General features: G+C 46.1%; 1 protein-coding gene across 1 annotated transcript in view; it reads right to left on the reverse strand.

The window, feature by feature from the left end:
- Positions 1 to 5,288: 5,288 nt before the first annotated feature.
- Positions 5,289 to 18,772, reverse strand: part of SLC12A8 (solute carrier family 12 member 8) — a 49,676-nt gene continuing 36,192 nt past the window's right edge. The window contains 6 exon segments of the mRNA XM_082312554.1: positions 5,289 to 5,619; positions 8,289 to 8,349; positions 10,589 to 10,706; positions 13,006 to 13,103; positions 13,967 to 14,642; positions 17,587 to 17,733. Of these exon segments, the coding sequence (XP_082168680.1) occupies positions 5,454 to 5,619; positions 8,289 to 8,349; positions 10,589 to 10,706; positions 13,006 to 13,103; positions 13,967 to 14,642; positions 17,587 to 17,733 (1,266 nt within the window). The 3' untranslated portion in view covers positions 5,289 to 5,453.

Genomic DNA, 18,772 nt, shown 5'->3' on the forward strand with positions numbered 1-18,772 from the left:
AAATAATGCCACAGCATCCTCCTGAAAGAGCCTGTAACCTCAAACATCTCCCCAAAATTATGTATAAAATGCATTTAATGCTTCCATCTGAAAGCAACCAGCACATTCCATACACGAAGGAGCTAAAAACAAACAAAAAAACAGCAACAAAGGAAGCCTTAAAACATAACTATATAAAACGATTGATATCATACGTTGATTAACTGAATCGCACCCATCACCTTGTTTTGGGGGAGGAAAACCATAGTTTGTTATTTCACCTTGATTTCCACTTTCCAGTTCAGGGGGCTGGAGACACACGGCCAAATTTGCCCCATTCTGCATTTTTTCAGTCTGAAATCACTGAAACCCCCCGGGGTCTCTACAGAAGAGGCATCTCTGTAGCACTTCGTCAGGATTGCATTGACTGGTCCCTTCTCTCCGGTTCTATAGGAGCCTTTCGCAGCCCCAGCCAATGTCATGAAACTCCTGCAGCTCCCTTGAAACTCAGCCCAGATCTGTCCAAAACTTGGATCAGGCTCATAAACCTCAGACAAGTTTTAAGCTCATGATGAATTAAGGTACAAAGTGAATATTTTCTACTCCTGGAATTTGTTATTAAAAGTTCTGAGTTTTCGAAGTGGACAGATAGTTCCTAACTGAGTAATTAATTACCTTCCCCATCTCCTCTTGATGCCGTAAGCCATCCATTAATGGATCCCAATCATCCAAAAGGCACTTAGTACCTGACCATTTTTCTTGAAATTTTGGGGGTGGTGGTATTTTATTGATTTATTTTTACAAGAACTGCTTGCCTTGTACCTCCCTTGGAAGCTGCTTGTTCCAGACACTTGACATATACAGGTCTTGTGAACTCTTCTCATCCTTCACAGAAAAAAGCACAACAAATTAAAATGATGTTGCATTTTGAATCCTGTCACTGGAAATAAATCCCTTATTTTCTGGGGAAAAAAAAAAAAAAAACAAACAAAAAAAACCCCAGCCATTTAAATCTTGCTGGGAAGAAGCAATTCTAAATTTCTGATTTATTTCTTTTAGGACCCTTTTCAGCCAGCTCTGGTTTGGAGCGTGTCAAGAAAAACCCAGCCATTTTGGAGCTGAGCAAAACACTGCACAGCAGCTCCCTTAAAATCCAAAACCAAGCCCCTGCCAAAATGTACAAGCAACGTTTGGATCCGATAAAGTTACAGGTGCGCTCCTTGACCGCTGCGTTTCTGGGAACGTGACCATGCTTCCACTTGCTTTCACAGGAGGGGGGCAAGTACCAGGTATCAGGGGCACAGGCTCAGGCAGGTGGGGGGACGTGCATGAAGTCATGTGGAAAAAGCCACAAGGGGCAGAAGGTGGAAAGGGAAGGAGCCTCTCTTGTGCCGTACGGGCTTTAAAGCTACTTATTTCTAGCCTGCAGTTTGCTGCTAGAGCCTCTCGTCCATAGCTTTTAAGGCTGTTACCACTGAGGTTGCACCTCATCTCAGGTTTAAGTGATGCTACGCCAAATCTGGGTCTCAGCAACACACCACTGCAGAGTCAGGAATATAAGCAAGTCCATTGTATACTTCTTTTATATGGAGTTACCCAATTTATAGGTTGTCTACAAAATTTCCTTTTATCCCACTAATTGCCTTTTCTAAAATTCACCAGGCAAGGGCAATAATTCAAATAACCTCAGTTTCCCACTAATCTCTATGTTAATCCTAGGCTGGCTCCTGTGATCCAGCAAATCTCTTCCAGCCTTGCAGGTGTAAGTATGAAGCTGCTTAAGAAACTCTGCCTGTCTGCACCAGAGGTGCATGGGTGAGAGCACGCCAGCTCATGGGGTGCAGAGAGCCCCCGTCCCTAAATTCAGCCATGCACACAAGCATCATTTCATAGTTTGTCATCGTTCTTTGCTACTTCAACACCGTGAGCATGACTGGCCACTATGAATAAGTGACCCTGGCAGGTGTGTGATTTTTTGGCCACCGTACACAACAAAGACCATCCAAGGACACTCAAAGCTGATCAAGAGAGAGCCAAGAGGGAAGAAAAAAAGACAGGTTTGAGCTAAGCTATGGATTTAAGGAGCTTGGTTCTCCCCGTGCGAACTCCTAATGGGACACACAGGCAGATCCAGGTGGCTGATGACAATTTATACTGAGGAGCTGTCTCTTAATCCCAATATCACCATAAAACTTCACTTTTCTCCTGCCCATTCTTAGTCTTGACTATTTGGGCTGCGAGTTTTTTGAGGCAGAAGATCCTGATCTCCAGATCCGTTTAGTGCTGTGGGATCACAAACGCAGCATGAGCTTCCAGGCAATGCTGCAAGGCAAGTAATAAAATATTTATCCTCCGCTGCCTTCTGTGCTTTTATGTTCTGCAAAGGAAGCCATCAAAACGAGAGCCACCAGTTTACAGCTGGAGTCTTCAAAAAGAAACAAAACTGAGCTTTTACATCCACATCTCTCTCAAAAACAAATGTTTTCACACGCTGACCCATTGCAAAACATTCTCATTTCTCAAATAACAATAATAAAGTAAAATTTCCAGCTGAAAAGAAAATAATTATAGATGCTAACAAAGCTTACATGGCATAGAAGATAAGAGGACCTTTTCATAATGACATTAACCAATCTGCAACCTATACGGGACATATATGATGCTCAGAGCTGGGTCCCAAACCCACCTTCAGGCAACCTGAATATTCCTGAAAGCCGCAGCATCTGGAGTCACAGCCTGGCTCCTGGCGGGTGAAAGCGGCATGTTACCACTCACTGTGGCAATCCCCACCTGCATTTCTTCCCTTCAACCACTAAACGTGAAGCTGATAAATTCCTACCCCTAATTTCACTCATTTTTTAGAGTGCTACAGAAGCTACAGACATTTTTGAGATGACATTCCAATCTTTGGCAATGCAACTGCTCTTTCTTTCTCGCTGGAAAAGCTCCCTTGACGTGCAAAGCCCCACATACCTGTATGGCCTGAACTCATCAAGTCTCCAACGCTACCGAGTTTGTGGGGTTATCGGTGCTAAAACAAGGTTTCCCTCCACTCTTACCGTGCCAGAGCTAACACTCCGGGAAAGATCAGCATGTCCCAGGGAAGTTGCTCTACTCATAACCTGTAACGGCAGCAAGGAACCAAGGAAACCAGCCCTACGTGATGCGTTCCTCCCTTGCAGATACGAGGGGAGGAAAGGGCCAGGTGCCTGTACTTCCCGGGCGGTGGAGGGAGCTGGCTCCTGCTGTGCTGGTGGTGCCAGCGGAGGAGGTGGCAGAGTTTCTCCAGCAGCAGCACGTGGAGCCCAAAGACCAGAAACCCCCGGCACGACGTGCTCTGCAGAGCATCTCCTCCGGCACTTTCCCAATACTGCTAGCCCAAGGGAGAAGCTGCTTGTATTTCTGGCTCATCACATCCCAGTTTTGGGGGAAAGCAGGGACCGCAGTGTCAGAGAGGCAAATGCTCCCCACCACCAAGTCATCTGGCTTCAACCAGCGCGCAGCTCCCAGGCAGGGCACACAGCCAAGGGACCCTCCTCATCCTCGCTCTCTGGATCTCCTGATTGCTGCCTTATTTTAAGGGAACTACATTGTTAAGGAGCTAACAAAGAACAAAGTTAACCCAGGAATTTCTGCCCATTAATCACTTCATGCCGTGCTCTGAGGTTTTCTTCTGTCCAAGCTACAGAGAAACGCAGGGCGGGGCAATCCCCGTCTCGGGAGGGAAGGCACCCCGCAATATTTTGATGCGACAGGACTTTATGAAATACAACATTTTACATTATGGTTGTGTATCAAACCGTAATAGGGGATAACATGGTGCCATGAGGCTTGCCAGCGGTGGATCAGCACCAAGGAGCGTCTGGAGTCTGCACAACAGCAGTAGCTGCCAAGGTCAAGGATGCTACGAGCACAGCACGGGGTCTCTCTGGAGCTGCTGGCCCCAGGGAACCCTGGAGAAGCTTCGGCGCAGAGCCACATCTCCACAACAGATCCAGACTCTTTGGAAACCAAAGGCAAAAGGCAATGGAAGGAGGAACCCTGGAAGGAGCGTTTCCAACACAGAATGACTGATTTGAGGTGGCTCAGAGCTGGCCCCACAAGCATAACTTCCCTCTTGCCTCTATTGAGATAATTAAGGTTAAAAACAGTAACAAACCTGCGACCTTGAAAAATGAATATGCTTTCTGCAGTGCACCAGGATCGCTCTCTTCATCTCAGCAGAAAGCTTCCTTTGCTTCCCTCTGTAAGAAAACTGGGAGAGCCAAAGCTGGAGCTGGCCAGACCATGAGATGGGATGGAGGGTCCCCCCATGGCTGGTAATGCCAGGGCACCAAGTGCTGGCAAGCTGAACAACCCCAGTGCTCAAAGGCATCAAGCATGCTCACAGCAAGCACGGAGAGGAGTTTCTGGTGTCTCAAGCTTTTATTGCACAGAAGGAGAAATAAATAAACTGAAGGCTGAAATGCTCAGAGATGAAAGGAAATGAAGGCAGTGATTTCCCCCCCCAGAACTGATTTGTGGTGCTGGGGCTTGCCTCAACCCAGAGCCCTCCCTCGCACCTCCCCAGGTCTCTGCCAGGACCACTGCCTGTGGGCAGGACAGTGCTCAGCAGAGGGGTTTTCCCCTGGGGAGCAGAAGCGATGGTGACAGGGGCATCCGTGCAAGACCTCACCCCACAGCCACTGCCCACCAGCCCTGAGGCCTGCCCGGGAAATCCTGCAGCATCCCCGGCTGAACCTCCCGCATCCCAAATCATGGCAGCGGGAGAAACAGCTCCTTGTGGGAGCTGACTAACAGCTTCTAAGACATCATTTCACAGTTTTACAGTAGAGGTCATTATACTGTATTACTGCATTTAAATGTGCGATTCCAGTTGTGAATATATTTCATAATCTTCTTGCATTTGTCACTGATTCTGGCCTATTGTCTAATGCCTTAAAGTACTTTCTAAGACCTTGGTAATTGAAATGCTGAGGTAGAAAATTACTGTATTACAAGCAGGCAAATTCATGCTGAGAGGAGAAGTGAATTGACCTGGAAGGTCGCATCCATCCGTGGCACAGCTGGGAGCGGGGCGCTGCCTCCTGCTGCCGAGGTCACCGCTCCCAGGCACAAAGCATCCCTAGTCACCCAGAGGACATCTGAAATGAGGTGTTGTAAGCTTTTATAGTGGTGACGGTCTTTAGAGCTCAATAGTGCTTATAATTGAATTCTTTAAAAGGATTATATTGTCCTCAGTAACTCATCACTTCCCTGGACTGGCCCTTTCATTTCCATTTTTTCCCCCAATTTCCATAAGATTTGAAACCCAGCAATCTTGTAGTTTGCATAAACAAACAAGCCTCGAATATATAAATAACTATTCACATCCTTTCCATATATATTCAAGTATTTCACAAGGCACCGTGGCAGCCATTAGCATTTGTAAATGCTTTTTGAAGTGACGGCTTGATTTTTTTTCTTTGTGTCCCTTACTGGAATTGATTCCCAAACTCCTCTCTGCTGATAAGCGAGGACTGGTGATAGCGGTCCCGTGAGGCGAAGTCTGCGTTCTCCTCGGTGAGCTGCGTGGTCTCCATGCCAACTGTTGCAAGGGACGGTGTCACCACAATCTGCTCCTTGGGAGATGGCCTTCTCCTGCAAACAGAGAAGCAGAGGCGCCTGCATCACCCCTCGTTTGCCATCCATTAGCAGCTGTGCTCTCGGCTGCGCAAACAAGGCAGGGCGCTTTGAGAAGAGGTTAAATCCTTCTCGGCGCCCTCAGGAGGCATAGAGCCAATCTGAAAACATTTTTCTTAGAAGGTGCACAAAAAATATACTCCCTTCCCCCAGCAAACACTGGAAAATATACATTTTCTTAACAAATAAGTTTCTTCTTTGGACCTTGGCTATGGCAAACACTTTCCACACCATGCAGGAGAAGAAGGAGCATGAACCATTTCTAATGAAAAATACCCTTCTTATAGTTTCCTAAGCTTTAGCGTACAATTATTTTTGTAACTCTTAAATGAAAGACGAGATTTTCCTGCAATCTCTTTATTCCAGAGGCTGATTTTAAAAAACCTTATTGCACATCTGCAAATCAAAACTGTAAGAGCTGATAGCACCAACTCAGACCTCGTTGAGCACCTAAGAGCCTTAGAGGTGTCAATGATCCTTGGTTGCCTCCAACTCTCTTGCATTCTAATGGGATTTCTTCTTTACCTCCAATTCATTAAAATACCTTGCCTGGACTTCAAGAAAACAGAGCTTAGGAAAAACCTGTAAATGACTTCAATGCAATTTCTTTCAGTGTAGCAAAAGTGGGCTTCAAAATGACGCACCCGACCCCCAAGCAGAGCCGAAATTGTCTTTGTGCCAGCATAAGCAGGAGCACTGGCATTAGGATAAGGCGACCAAGCTGGCTGGCTGACCCAGAGACTGCACTCTTTGAGGAGAGAGAAATAGGATCAGTTTCTGCCTTGGGCACTCGCCAGCTCCCCACTCAGCCCTCCTCAGCGGGGTCTTCGCTCATCGATTGCACTGACTGATGCACTAAGGACTGTGCCGGTCCGGTAACCTGCAGGATAAAATCCCGCCCCAACAACTGCACCTCTACCCACGAGAGGTGGGGCTGCCTCTCCAAGAGGGGTAGTTTCTCCTTTCCACACATGGTAACTCTCCATGAAGCCTCACGTCTCAACCAGCCTCTTGTGGGGAACCTCTGACAATGGGCAGGAGACAGGGCTGAGACGCACCGAGGGACAACCGGGAGGAAAATCCTGCTCTACCATCATAGCTGCACCGAGCTAAAATGACCTGCCATGAATCCGCCTGGACACTGAGGTGGAACCAGACAGACAAGTGTCCGGGATACGAAGTAGTGGGGCCTGACTCACTGTGCCATGAGCAATTCTGGCAGTGCTTCAGCATGGCCCCACGCACCCTGTTCCCATCCTCACCTCCTCACCCTTGGCTTGGGCTCATGTCACCAGTCCAGCAGACGTTGTGAAAAGGGGCCAGGAACAGCCCCTCACTCCAAATGAGATATGCAGAAAACAGTGCACACCCTCTGCACCCCCTCACTCCTCCTCTTCTGGGTAGCCTAAGCTGGGCTCTCATCCACTAACACTTAGGCAAGCGTGCAGCTTTACACAACTGCCGTGAGGCAGCAGGAGCTGTGTGAACAAAGCTATTTGTGGCAAGAGGTGTGCAGGACAGGTGGGTCGTCAGGGACCCACTCCAAAACTCGGAGACATCCACTGGTCTGGTAGAGAGAGGGATGGATGGGACGTGGGAGAATCGACTTGTCTGTTCTCGGCCATGCCACAGACCTGCCGTGGAGACCTAAGAAAGGTCCCGTCACCCCTGACTCCTCTCCCAAGCCACCTCTGCTACCAAAGGCATGTGGCCATGGTATAGGGACTGTAGGCAGAGGCAGGAGCTGGCAAGACAGGCACGGGTGTGTCCCAATATGCCTAAATGCCTGGACTTTCATTTATTGTAAAGAAGCTACCAAATTTGCCCACATAATGCATGGCAGCTCATGTTTTGCAGTCCTTACTACAGTGTTCACCCACTGCAACAAAGAAGCAACCCAACAGATTGAGAACCTCAAAATCCCACTGCATTGTACAGCACAGAGATGGTCACTACCCTCTGTGGGAAACCCAAATGTGATGGAATTAATAATTAATAAGATCAAAACAGATTAACAAAACTAGTTAATAACCAAACAAACAAAACCCTTAAGGTCTTCTGGGAAGGAAAACCCCAAGACAACGCTACTGCAGTCCCATGCAAACTTAATACTGAATGGTTCCTTCACTGAAGACCTTGTTTGTTGTATTTGCCCTGTGGCTACTGCAGCTTCGCCCCAAATTTCCTCTCTGAAATTCGAGCGCAGCTGCCACATGTGCCTGTTCCACCACTACCATAGTAATTCGCTTTCAATGGATGGTGGGTGGAAGAGATGGAGTCTCCTGTTCCTCATTTCCTACCAGATTTTCCAGTTCAACCTGAGACACCAAGGTTGAGCACAGACCTTTGGGGTAAGATAAAACTTCAGGCACCAAGATATAGTTAGCAGCTGACGTGTCCATGCATCAGGCAGAGGGGACTCCAGCTCTCCCCCTTACGTGGTCAGCCATACACCAGGCTAACGGGAGCAAACAGTTATTTTTACCATTAAGAATAACTTTGAGTGTGCAAGTAGGGACTGCTTAAGGTAATAAGCAAGTCAACTCTGCCACCCCTCTCTGTGCACATTAGTGGGTCACGGGAACAACGAGCACCGCCTCAGTCACTGCCAAGAGACTGGTACCAACCTGCACAAGGTGACCAAAACTGACTTAATCCAGCTGAAGAAACTGAAATTCGCTGCTGCTCCTACAGAGAAAAGGCACAAGAAATCAGTATGCTGGTAATTCTCTCATAATAGCATTACACCATTGAATTTTTACATAAATCTCAAACCAACATGCTTGTTATTAGCTTTCAGTACACGAAGATTTTTCAATGGTGAGAACACTCCTGCAGTCTGCCCACACGCTGCGGCTTTTAAACAATTGTCAAGAAAGTTAACCCAAATTTCCCATGGAGAACAGCTATCCTTTCCCAGACTGACAGCTTGTGAAAACCCCAGAAAAGCAGTGAGCAAAGCACAGCCCCCCGCTGCAGTACCTTTTCCTCCCTGGACTGCAAAGCTCATTCCCACCTCAGGGATGGGGAGATGGGAGGAGACATTCAACCAACCTCAGCCAGGGTGGCTGTGCTCTCACCATTCATTCCCTCCCGTCTGATCCCATGGAGAGCTGGCTTAGCTTATTAGACCAACACCAATTTTTTCTGATTTCTCTGGAGAGCTAGTTTCCTGCATTGGCTCACTGCAGGGGCAGCAAAGTGCCAGAGCTAGCAGCAGGAGAAGTTTGTGGTGAGGGACAGGGAGGAGAACAGAGACCCAGCAGTGCCTGCTGGATTTGGCTTGGGCTGTTGGGGAGAAAGAGAGAGGAGATGGGACATGTCAAAATCCCAGAGCATTTCTGCTCCCAAGGTCTTAATCTAATCCTTAATCCAGAGCACCTCTCCAGCTAATCTCTCCCAACCTTTCTAGACAGATGGGTCCTTCAGTCTTTTGGAGAACAAATTCATGGATCATTGGATGCCATGTGGCTGCACAATGACGTTCACTCGCAGCCAAATAAAAATCAGGCTGAACTTGGAGCATTCATTTCTAGCTTCTTCTTTGCCGTGAGTTGTTTTACTGTATGCACGGGAATGCATGTGCAAAGGAAACCAAGAAAAAAAAGTCTAATTATGCTGCCATTCCTCAGATCACCTTCCAAAATCCTCTACACACTGACTGAGAAATTCTTTTTAAAGTCATTTTTGATAAATATTTCAAAAGCAGATAACCAAGATATATAAAATAGTGAATATACAAAGAAAGGCAAAGAAAACTCCAAAGCCTGAAAACCTTATTTGTGTTTTGTTTAATATATGTTTAATATATAAAAAACTTTGTTAAAACTTAGATATATTTCAAAAATACAAATTAACAAGTACTATCCACAATCTCAGCTCTTTTCTACTATCCCATATTTATCTATACATAGATAAATAGAAAAGAAATCAATTACAGTAGAACAAGAAGCATTGGTGAGCGATGCTTTGACTGTTACTGAGTGACAACTATTTTTTGTTTTTTCATCGTTTGGGTTTCTGAAATCTAGTACCTACTTATCTAGTGTCTAATAATCTTTCACCTAAATAAACCCCAGTAGCTATTTCTGCATTGCTTAGAAGACATGAACTCAGGTTCTTCTGACTTTTCTCATCTCAGTTTCTCATCTTGGACAAAAAATTGCATGTACACACATGCAGGTACTTATGTGTGTATGCACCTACGTATGTTTTTATGCATAAATACGTGAGTATGTGCACACTGCGTGCATATCACCCTCTCCCTTCAGAGACGCAGACCAATGCAAACCCCTCCTGCGGCCGTGCCAACGAGCTGTAGGCTTTCATGAGCTGCTTTCTGACTGTGCTTCACTGTTTAATTTTGAACTTGTTTAAGCCGATCACATGCACGGACCTTTCTAATGCCCTCTGCCTAAGAGTATTTTCCCAGATTACATTCCCAACATATTCAACCTGTTTAGTTCTGGAATCAAAAGGCTCTCTTGTTCTGCAGTTATGAATGCTGAGATTTAATGAGATACTCCTCATAATTCCCATTTTCATTAAAGTTTTCTCAGGTGGGTTTAGATTGATTAATTAAGTTTATTAAAACGTATTTACGGCAGATTTTTCTCATTGCTGTGATACATTTACAATCTGCCAACCCTGTTAAGTCTTAGTATTAGTATCTGATTTTACCATTTAAAGTACAATATATTAAAGCAATAACCACAATGTTCAAACTATCAAACTCATGCTAGTTGCAGTTAGAATCCAACATAAAATTAAAGAGCCAGCGAGAAAATGTATTAAAACTAGCAATGAAACAAAACCTCATCATTCACTGTGTCACCTGCATATTAAACACAAGAGTCTCGATTCCTAATTAAGTTAAAGCTTAATGAATTTTTAAGCAGATTTAATAATACAGAAAAAAAATACTCACCAAGGGGGAGTCCTGGGCTCACTTTGCCGATGTAGAAATACAGAATAACCGCTGCACCCAGGCTGGTAAGGGTGTAGATCCACTGAATGACAAACATTATGATGAGGGACATGATCGCCTGTTGGGAAGACAAGGTTTGGCATTACCCCAAAGTCCATAAGATAAGACGTTGGTGACAAGCTGATAGTCCTTTTTCTGCAAAGCCCAGCGGCTCCGTTGACCTCCTTGCAGTGCCCAGGAAGGACTACTCCCCTTCAGACACAGCCTCACATCAGGTCAACAACTTGTTCTTCACCCATGCAAGATAGCATGCTTTGCAACTCTAACGAAACCTCTTTAATAACTGAGGTAGTGCTGGAGCTTTCAAGTTGTTATAAGAGCACCAATAACTTTTTGGTTGTTTTTTTTTCCAGAAATTCTGAATCTTGGCTTTAAATTCATGGAAAAACAGTGTTTTGATGGCATCTCCGCACCTCCAGCTTTCTCAGGGACTTCTCAGGAGTACTGTATAAGAGATGTGCACAGTCAGGACCCAGGACGCAGCCACTAGGCATTATCCTGAGGAGCGTTTCCTTTTAGGTGTCTCCATCCTAACGATGCCCTGGGATGGGGACACAACAAAGGCTCTCCTTGCCCAAGACCTGCTGTACAGCCGAGGTCCTGCCCATGGCAGGATCGATGCCAGTCGAAACCACGTGGATGGATGGATGCTCCTGGGCTTCGGTGGCTGAGGACGGTGGTGCAGCAGGACCCCTGGGGAACCACATCACCTCCTGCCTGCAAAACATGCCATGGTGCGTGGCTTTTGGCCACATCTAGAGCATTTCCACCCAGTGTTATCTGAAAAGATTTGGGTATGGCATGGCTGAAGTTTCTCGGTAATGAGGTTGCCATGTTATAGGGAGCCTCGTTTGGTCTCACTGTTAAAAGGAGGGACAGCACAGGTTTACAGTGTCACCTTCAGCAGCATGCAGGTAGCTTTCAGAGAGCTACCTTGAGTCCTAGAAGCAGGTCTCTGCTTGGGCTACTCTCCAAGAGGAGTATCCAGAGGCTGACCAGCTCAGGAGGTGGATTTGGCTCAAGGGGCATATGAACGGGGGCAGGGGTAGCATCTTCATGGATCAGGGTAGGAGCAGCAAGGGGCAGCACGCAAAGAAAGAGCTAAATGAGTCCAGACTGACACGATTGGTGAAGCTGGAAGAGAGAGGGCAGAGGGGAAAGGAGCCAGGATGAATAAATGCATCTGATTTTTGCTTCTGTGATTTTATTTTGCATCGTTGATCCTTTCTCGGCTCTGCTGCAACCTCCTCCCAAGTCTGACTATTGACAGGAAACCAAATCTGCTTTAATGAACACCTCAGTCATCTCCATAAGCAAATTCCCCCTCGAAGGCAGGGAGCTGACCGCCCCGCAACGACACACCCTTGGGAGCCACGTTAGTTACTGAGCCCAGAGACAGCATCAGGGTGCAACCTCCTAAAGATGTCATCGCTGGAGAGGAGCCTCCACATCCATCCCACCCCTGGCACCGCAATCCAGCGGGACCCCTTGCCAGGAGCTGGCTGCTGGCAGCAGCAGCAGTGAATTTAAAAGTAGGTGTCAAACTCCATCTGAAGATTAAACTAAAAGGGTTTGGTGTGTTGTTTGAGCGGGTTTGTTACATTTTACACACAGCTACGAAATCCCTGTCCATGCAGCAAAGCCATATGGGTCATTCATTATGCATATCTGACCCTTTCCCTGTCATCTGCCCATTAATCTGTCTTCCCAAGATGAATTTAAATGTCCTAAACTCCTCAGCGGCTTGAGGCAGAAGGTATTGAAAAGTTATTTATTCTTTAAAGTAACGTGCTGAGGAATGCTCTACTTTCCTCCCTCAAAAGGTGGAATTTCACAGCCGGGCTGCTGTTATCAGGAGGTCAGGACTAATGAAACCCCACCCCGAGCTTGCAGAAACTGGCTCATAAATAAAAGCAACGCAGCTTTGAAGCTGATGTCTCACTCCATCCCAGGGCAACAAAAGGCAGGCTGGCACACAGTGAAAAGAGGGGCACTGATTTTTTCCCAGCCAGCCATGGACCTCTAAAGTCCTAAGATGCCAGACTTTGAATTTGTATCTTTTTGGTTTGGGTTGGTTTTTTTCTGTTGTTGTTGATTTTTTTCTGTTGTTGTTGGTTTTGTTTTGTTTTGTTTTGTTTTTTCTGTTATTTTTTTTTAATTAATATGCCATCTGGCTGTCTATGAATTTGAACTGCTGGATGCATGGTACCTTGAGTATTTAATTCAGGTGACATGGAATACTAGAATCAAAAGCCTTTTTAACGTACTGGAGTGTATTTACATTGCAGTAAGTGATGAATTTCCTTCTGTTTTCTACAATCACAAACCAGTGCTCAAAATGAAAGAAAATTACTTACACCAGCAAAGGAAACCCAGTGATTGCAGAATTTAGAGTAGAAGAATTCTGGTATTTGCTGAATTCCCAGCTCTGGATTTTGTTGTTTTATAGATGATTCTACAGGGTGGGAAAAAAAAAGAAAGAGAAAAAAGAGGAGACATTAGAAATGAGCTATAATGTGGGGTTTTTTCACCTACTTTACATTACCAGATACCAGAAAACCAAAGCAGAAATTCTAGCTGACAGCTGGGTATGGCAGAGTTAAACCAAAACCTCTAAAATGAAAACAGAAAAGAAGTGCAAGAAAAAAGAAAAAAAAGTTGCCAGCTCTGGTACTGAGTCCATTTGAAGGCCACATCTCCTATCTCTGCCTCAGTTTCCCTACCTGTGAAAAAAAGAGAAATAATACTTTTCTCCCTCAGAGGGGTTTAAGAAGCTTAACTGACTAACGCTGATGTGCTGAGATGACAAACTCCAAGCAAACACACAGTACCAAATACCCACATCGCCAACAAAACGAATTCAGACCCTTAGCTGTGGATGTTGAATTACAGGCTCCACCTCTGGCATGGGGACCACTGCATTTTGATAGCCTGAGTTTTAGACTCACGTGGTTCCATCGCTCCTACCCCGCACCAGGATGAAGTAAACCCCAAGATACACTAAAAACCTTTTTAATGTACAGTGTTAAGCGTGCATGTGTAGAATAATGAGTATATAGTAAACAACCCTACACTAAATATAGTCCTGCCTGCTTTCCTGTGATTAATCTTCCATAGGAAATTGCATTGGAACTTCTCCTGTGATGCATTGCAATGAACTCTATCCTCACCTGGAATAAATGATATTATTGCTATAAATCACCAGACAGCCCCGTATAAAGCTAGTTTCACGCCTGCCTTCAGGAAAGCACCAGGAGTACCAAGGTTATAAACCATTCCCCTGTGAGCATAGAGGTGCCCATCTCCTACAGCCCTTACCTTCTCCCCTCTGGCCGGTGAGCGTCGGCGACCCGCTGCAGAGCTGCTCCCCGCGCTCCAGCAGCCCAGGTGTCCGCTGGGCATCGGCAGCGGGTGATGAGCACGCACCCGCGTCGCGCCGACAGCCCTGCTCAGCCAGGTCCTGCTGGCTCTTGTTGTGGGGCTTCGCAGCCTCATCCCAGCTGTACTGAGCCGGGGGAGCATCGTGATGGAGATCCAGGAGAAAGCTGTCTTGTAACGTCTGCTTGGCTGGCTTCTTTGCCTTCTTTTGTTTGACCTTTTGGGTTAAATTCTGAGATCCTCCTTTTTTGCAAGTACCTGGCTCACTAAGAAATGGTTTAAAAAGTTGGTCCATGTCTTTTGTGAATTCCAGCAAGGTGCCGTTTGATCCGCTTTGAATTACTCCATCTGCTGCATGGCTGGAGGTCTTGTTGAAAATTAAAGGCTGGGAAGAGTGAGCAGGCCTAGCATTTTCCATCTGGGTCTCGTCAGGTTTCTGCTGCACGTTGTAGCTCATGGAGACCGAGAAATAGGAATAGTTTATAGCAATATACGTCAACATGAAGTTGATGGTGACTATGGGAGCAAGAATGTTCACTTGTCCAGTGAAGGTGAAAGCCATGGTGATGAGACTTGTTAAGCAAATCGCAGCCACTGGAGTCTTGTTGGGTCCTTTCTAGTTCATAAATAAAACAAATTTACATTTAAATTAATAACCATGGACCTCACCATGAGGATTCCCCACTTGCTCAGCTGCCATGGGTGGTTACCTGGGCGGTCTGCAGTACCCCCTTAAAGGCCATGAAATACATGCATGCCTGTGGAAGCAGAGGCTCACCGGCTTAATAAATTAAAGAACAGGCTGGAAGCCAAAAGCTGCTCCTCACCTCTGAGCCTTACTCAAACTTTGTCTTTGGAAAATTCATCCACTCTTGCTCGGTATCTCCATGGTAAAACAATGTCATTAAAGCAGCAATAAACCTTCAGAGAGATTTGTGGGGCTTATGGGAAGTCTGGCAATAAAACGTGTTAATTAGAGTTAACTGTTCGTCTCTAATTTCTCTACAGGACTCTGCATCGCTGCCTACCCAAAAGGCTCCCACACGCTGCCGTTGGAAAGGCTTCGCCTGCCAGACACAGCCAAGGAAGCTCCTACTGCATGGAGCAGTGCCACCTTCACATCAGCAGCCTCTGGCCCTGCCCTGACACGAGGCTGAGCTAAATCCATGGTCTGCTGAGCCTCTGCACTTGGGGTTTCCCTCATTTCATCCACCCAAGCTGCATCTGCCCAGCAGCAGGAGGAAAGCAGCAGAAAGTTTAGGCAGCTCAGGATGCTGGAGGGCGGGAGTCAGCCCCCAGCGATGCTGGGCATGCGTCGGGAAGGCAGGCAGCCAGGAGAAACACCGCCTGCTCTTCTCCTTTGGGGTGGGGTGAAGGCAGAGACAGGAGGAGAAAAAGAGAGACAAAGCAAAGGGCATCGGGGGTGGAAAGACTTGAGCCATCAGCTCATGAACTTTAATCCCAGGTCTAATGTGCCCTTCCTTGGACCAGGCACTGTCTTGCCATTTTGGTACCCGAGAAGACTGTGCAGGCTGTGTAAAGGCCTTGCTGGAAAATATCTTACAAGATATCTTACAAAATATCTTAGGTTTTCACTTAATGCATGTGCCTCTTTAATAAACACACAGCTCAAATGGAAACTATTTCTGTTTCCTCCGCTCTTATTTATGAATAGAAAAGGGGACCAGTTCTGGACCTTACGTCTTTCCACAATGAAACAGAAATATGGCTCGGGGACAAAGGGACATGGTTCTCAGAAAGCATCTTTGGTATCAGAAAGACGCACTGAGATGGGGAACAGATAGGATGATCTCAGAATGCCTCTGGCTTGGGTTTAACTCTACAGAAAACACTCATGTCCTTCCCATCAACGGGGGTTATGGTCACTACAACACTGTCTTCAACCATGAAAAAGAAGAACTGATGTGGAACAGACTGGTAAGTGCAAACTAAATTCATTAACTCTCCATAAACTGAATCTAGACAATTTTCAAGGTGGCAGAGAAAAGGAAGAGGGGAAAGTGATCTGCCTTTCATTTCTCACCTCTTTTTGAGCCCTTCCCATCATGGCACTCTGCCCGGACAGAGTTCAGAGCAGAAAATTTGACAGAAAGACAGAAAACTATCAGAGAAGAGAGGGAATCAACTTTGCAGTCAACTTTGCTAAATCACTGAGCATTTCACAAGGGCTGCCAAGTGGAGAACAGCCTGTTCTGCGATCACCTGACAACTGCCTCCAGGAGCTGGAAGTTTTTGCTGTCATTATTGTTCCTGCTTCCCCTATAATTATTGCTATTTATTATTATTATTGCTATTATTATGGCTTTAATTTTAGAAAATTACTTTGAGGAACATAAAACAAAGAAGAGAAAATGATTATACTTGTAAAACATTTAAATATTTTAAAACATTCATAAATACCAATATTGTAAAATATTTTTCTGTATTTACAAGCTGCTCTGAAGGAGCAAAGCATTGTAAGGTTTTTCCAGCTGCTCGGTACAGACAGTTAGGTACCGCAGGTTATTGAGACTGATGGAATTATTTTCTCTCTGTTTAGAAGAAGGGAAAACCATTAAAATAGTTTGCTCTGAATGTATAGCCCAAGACCACAGAGTCCTTAGTGACTGGTACTTTGACTGACCTCAGTAGAACGACTCATGTGAATGAGGATTATTTGTGAGGACAAGGAAAAAGCCTCTTGTCATATTCAAAGCAAGGCTTTGTTTCAAAGCATATCTAAAGCTTAGCAGCCCCCTAACTTAACTTTTCAAATCTATTTTTTGTTTTTATTTTGTAGTGTCCAAAAGGCACCTTTTCTTACAAAAAAGTGTCATCTTCTCCAGTGCACACGGACTGAATCCACAACACCACGACTAGCCACGTACTCAGCTAGGAGGTTACCAAAGAAGATAGGAACAGCTCAAAGACAATGTGTAAGAAAAAAAGAAGGGAAAAAAAAAAGAAAAAAAAGATAAAGAGGCATCCATTTCACCAAGTGCTTGGACAAAAGCTTCAGGCCTCTGCCCTGGACAGGAGGGCAGAGAAGAGCTCAGTACCTCCCTCGGTCATGGTTAGGATCAGCACCAGTGTAGATAGGGTGTTTGCAAAAAAAACCCCCACGGGCAAAGTTCTATCATAAGTGGCTGTTTAACTGGGGACATCTCGAAGAAGGGGGCCCGAGGGAGGGAGGGGACGGGCGGCAGCCCAGGAAGGGCTGTCCGTGCGCGGGGGCAGGACAGCCGGCCCTGGGACCGGGGCGCAGAGGTGGGGGAGCGAGATGCTGGGGCGAAGCAGGGCTGCTCCTGCGCGGTGCCGAGCCCCGTGGGAGGGCTTGGGGCGGAGGCGGTGCGGCGCAGGGGACAGGCAGGGAAAGGACCACAGGCAGCTGGGCTCTTGGTTTTTCAATAAAACCACCCATTTCCTGGCTTTTCTGCCTATGCATACGGTACCAGAACCCCCATCTCACCCTACAGACACATAGAAATCCTGGCTTCTTAAATCACCAGTTTTCTTTCAGGTCAAGGTTTGCCAGCAATCTCAGAGAAAGGATGACTAACCCCACGTCCAAGGAAGGCGAGCATGGGGATCACGTTCTCCTGGGCGATGCACTGCAGGATCCTGGGTGCTCCATACAGCCCTCCCATGCAGGAGGCCAGGGACGAGATGTACAGCCCTAGCAAAAACAAGAAACCCACCAAGGATACCTGGAGGAAGCAGAGACAATGCAAAGTTGATTATATTCTTCTTTAAAGACCCCCGAGCAGTCTTAAACACATGTATTTTAAGAGATCACATATATTTTGTAACATTGCTAAATGAACAGAGCGAGCCCTGGGAAAGCAGCAATTTAACTGGTCTGTGGTATAAAGTGCAAGCAATTAATACAGGAAAATTATCCCATAAAAGTAATTTAATACTGAACATCCTGTACCGACAGAGACATTTGACAAGCTCATATCCAAGAAATTCTTTGTCACATGGAGCAATTGCAGCAAAGCAGCAGCTATTAGATTCCCCTTAAGTAACTGGAAGTGAGTTTATTTCAGGAGAGATCACTTATATACAGAGCACATCATACAGGAAAAGCTGCCCAGGCTTCCAACCATCCAAAACAGGAAGACAAACCCCTGTGTCCCAGAGGGGAAAACCAATCCTGAAAGAAAACCCACAGTAAAACCAAATCAAAATTGCCACTTAAACAAATGGCATCTCAAAAAATACGCTCCGAAGGATATAATACAATGACCTTATTTTCCTGTCTTCAATGAGAAAAGAATTTCCTTTGGCCAACACGAAACAAAAAAAAAAAGTGTTTAAAGCCACAGTGCTAACAAGGCTGGGTTTATTACCGGTTTCTAGTGAGCACCCTTTCAAATGGGGAGCATCTCCTGCAGGTGGGGAGGGAAAGGAGGGCAGCTCATGGTCTATCACGCAGAAGCGAGGACTGGGGTCCCCCTGCACAGGTCTCCACTGTCAAGAGCTGCAAGCACAGGCAGCATGTCTAAAAAAAACCCACCCAAATCCACAAAACCCCACAATACGAACACTGTGCAAGAAAGCTTTGAAATGGGAGTGCTCCTGGTACCATGGTGTAAGGACGTGGGCAGACACAGCCAAGGAGACTAAGGTCTAGGGTCACCTGAGCCATCCCCAAGTCCTGCAAGACCACTCGAGTCTGACAGCCAGCAGCCAGCCACAGAGAAAGGCAAGGCATGGGGATAACCCCAGCACAAAGGCCAGGCA

Source organism: Platalea leucorodia (genome assembly GCF_965183815.1).
Source record: "Platalea leucorodia genome assembly, chromosome: 5".
NCBI lineage: Eukaryota > Metazoa > Chordata > Aves > Pelecaniformes > Threskiornithidae > Platalea > Platalea leucorodia.